Genomic DNA, 3,116 nt, shown 5'->3' on the forward strand with positions numbered 1-3,116 from the left:
GCATCCAAAATGTGTTTGGATTTTATAATCCAAAATTCAATAGGAATTTTTTAAAAAACGATAGGACGCGTGAGAAGTAGATACTTTGGTTAAATAGAGGCAAAGATTATGTCTAGAGTATAAATGCCAGTATTTACAAGAACAATGATTAATTTTACAAATGTATTTATTCTAGAGCAATACATGTATGCACATGCAACCACAAAGTAGCTAGTAATAATTTGTTTCTATGAGTGAGTTTGAAAAATTGGAGGGACCATGAAGTCATAAACACATGTCAAGGCATCCAAGGACACAAATAGACCATCATAGACAAGCAAATGTTCCACCACGCCAGTAAAGACAAGACAATAATTAAAAATGTGAATGCTTGGTTAAATGATTTTTACATGAAAGTGACCCAACCCTATTTTCCTTCTAAAGTTATTCATGCTTAAATGTCCTTGTAAATTGCTATAGTATAGTTTTGATTATATTTGAAGTTTCAAATTGATTTGTTTTCCTTCTAAAGTTATTACTTTCTTGTCGTGTACTTGCCTTCATTAGTGGTAAGGGTTACCATCATAAAAATGTTTTAAACTTTTAGTTAAAGAATTATTACATACGAAAATTACATTGTTATTAACCAATGAAATCTTTCAATTACTCTTTTAGCAAATTTTGCTTTGGCACTTTCTTTTTCTTGAAATAAAATACAAAATCAAAACAAAACTTTTACCTAATTAAGACACACTCATTTTCTTATGACTACTTGTTTGATAAGTCGTTTTCTAAGCCTTTAAAATTGGATTGGATGGAAGAAGACGTACTTTAAATAAAAATCATTTTACTTGATAAGTGAAATGGAAGAAAAAAATAGCTTTTGTTATTCATTAAAAAATATAGAATTACACTAATAGATTATTGATCTCAATTAATTATATTTTGTTTCATTACACATCCCTTTCTCTTCAAATTTCAAATCTTCACTATCTTTCTTAAAATAGTAAATATGCACTACATTTTAGTTAACTCTTTTTAGTTAATCAAATTTGTCATGCATATATTTCCTATTGAACAATAGTATCAAACAAAATAAAGATCATGAACATAACCTAATTCTTCTTTTTCACAAAATGAAAATGTTGACCTATTACGTTATTGTTTGGTTAAAATGCAATATCTGACACTAGATTCAAAGAATCAATTCCACACGGCTCATAATTAAGGAGAAAAAAACTGATACAGAGGGAGTTAATTTACCCTTAAATTCATCAAATCAAAATGTTGACCCATCATGTTTGGCACAAATGCAATACTTATGTGACAACACTAAATTAATAGAAAAATCAATTCCACACTAATTAAGGAGAATAATAACAGAACACACAAAATAACCCAATTTTCACCTATACCCTCAAATTTCTAAAAATCTTTCTCTTAAAATAATAATAAAAAAAAATAAAAAATGATGAGTATGTATCCTTTCAAGATAAAAGAAAAAGAACAAATTATGAATCATTCAGATGTGCTGAGTTCAAATCCTAAGAAATCATCTTTGGTCAGACTTTACTTACTTTTCGGTCAGAATTCAGATTTCCAAAATAGTAGTTTGAAAATCGGAGGGTTAAGACCAAGTAACGCAAAGAAAAGAAAATTAAGAAGAATAATAAAAAAATGCAAAGATGAACAAAGATTAATCCTTATGAGCTCTTACATGCATAGATCAACAAAGAGAATTCAACTCTGTCTTTATCTTTCTGAGAATGCTTCTCTTCTAACCACAATCTACTATCCAAACCACTTCTTGTTCTAAACATGAAAACAGCATAACCAGAAGCTTGAGGATTAAAGAACCAATCATGAACATCCCAAAGCAAATCAACCAATAAACCATCAACAAAAATGGTTTGATTCCCTCTAAAATTCCATTGCAATCTCTTCACACGAATCACATTCTTCTTATCAATGTTTACGCTTAAAACCGGTGAAGATTTATTATTAAACCCTTCGTTTTCGACGCTGCATTTTATCAAAACATCATGAAAATTACCACTATCACAAAATTGAGCTTTTGTGTTATAATAAACTGTGTTACCCGAACAATGTTCTCTTCGAGATAATAGCGAAATTTTCGCCATAGGAACACTATCTTTCATTTTTTTAGTAACAGTTTCGGAATCTCCGAGGATTAAACCAATTTCTGAATCAACAACAATAACTACATAAAAAGCATCAACAGGTTCTGGTCCTGTTTCATATTTAGCATTTGAAAGATCCCATAAAACAGTTACCTTAAAATCTTCAAAATCAAGCATTTTGCTACCTTTTTTCTTGCGAAAGAACCTCGAATTCGTGTTGAGTCTGAAAGATGGAACAGTTGAAGGATCTTCATCACCAAAACTTATGCTAAGTCCTTGATTTGAGTGATTTTTACACCATGTAACAGTGATCAAAAGGTGTTTCAATGTTGAAAGGACTAATTTGTAAACACTTGAGATTGAGTTTTGGATTGAAGGTGAAACAACATTTGGTGAAATGCATGTGTTGTTTGAATAGCTAGAACATGAAGCATTTGAGACATTTATTGAATTTTCACTAAAACATGAAAATTTGTCTCTCATTTTTTTGAGAAAATGAATTCAAAGATCTGAACTTTGTGGTGAAATGAGTGAAGGGTTGATTTTGATTTTGTGATTCAATTGAGAATTTGTGAAGAATTGAGATTTTGGTTTTGGTTTTTTAGAAGAGAGAAATAAATGAGATGATGAAAGCTAATGAAGCCGGTTTCTATGCATATTCATTTCCATTTAATACTATCTTTATTTTCTCTCTCTCTCTCATCTTCTTATAATAATGTGAATTTTATTTTATATTAGGCTTAAATATGTCTTTCGTCTCTATAAATATAGGTCATTTGAATTTTCGTCCCTGAAGTTACTAATCCTTCCAATCTGCCCCTGCAAATATTAATCATTTGACTTTTAGTCCTAATTAGGTTTTTTTGTTGAGGTGGGCTGTCATTAGCGACGTGGTGCCCATGTGGCAAGTGATGATTGGGCGAGGTGATTTGCTTAAATAGGTCTTTCATCCCTGCAAATATAGGTCCTTTGAATTTTCGTCCCTGAAGTTACTAA

The 3,116-nt window shown here is 30.4% G+C and overlaps 1 protein-coding gene across 1 annotated transcript; it reads right to left on the reverse strand.

Annotated features, from left to right (window-relative positions):
• Window positions 1-1,173: 1,173 nt before the first annotated feature.
• On the reverse strand, window positions 1,174-2,792 carry LOC11434562 (uncharacterized). The gene has a single exon (XM_003606202.4). The coding sequence runs from the start codon at window positions 2,601-2,603 to the stop codon at window positions 1,683-1,685; it is 921 nt and encodes a 306-aa protein (XP_003606250.1). The 5' UTR covers window positions 2,604-2,792; the 3' UTR covers window positions 1,174-1,682.
• Between the last annotated feature and the right edge of the window lie 324 nt (window positions 2,793-3,116).

This window comes from Medicago truncatula, chromosome 4 (genome assembly GCF_003473485.1).
Source record: "Medicago truncatula cultivar Jemalong A17 chromosome 4, MtrunA17r5.0-ANR, whole genome shotgun sequence".
NCBI lineage: Eukaryota > Viridiplantae > Streptophyta > Magnoliopsida > Fabales > Fabaceae > Medicago > Medicago truncatula.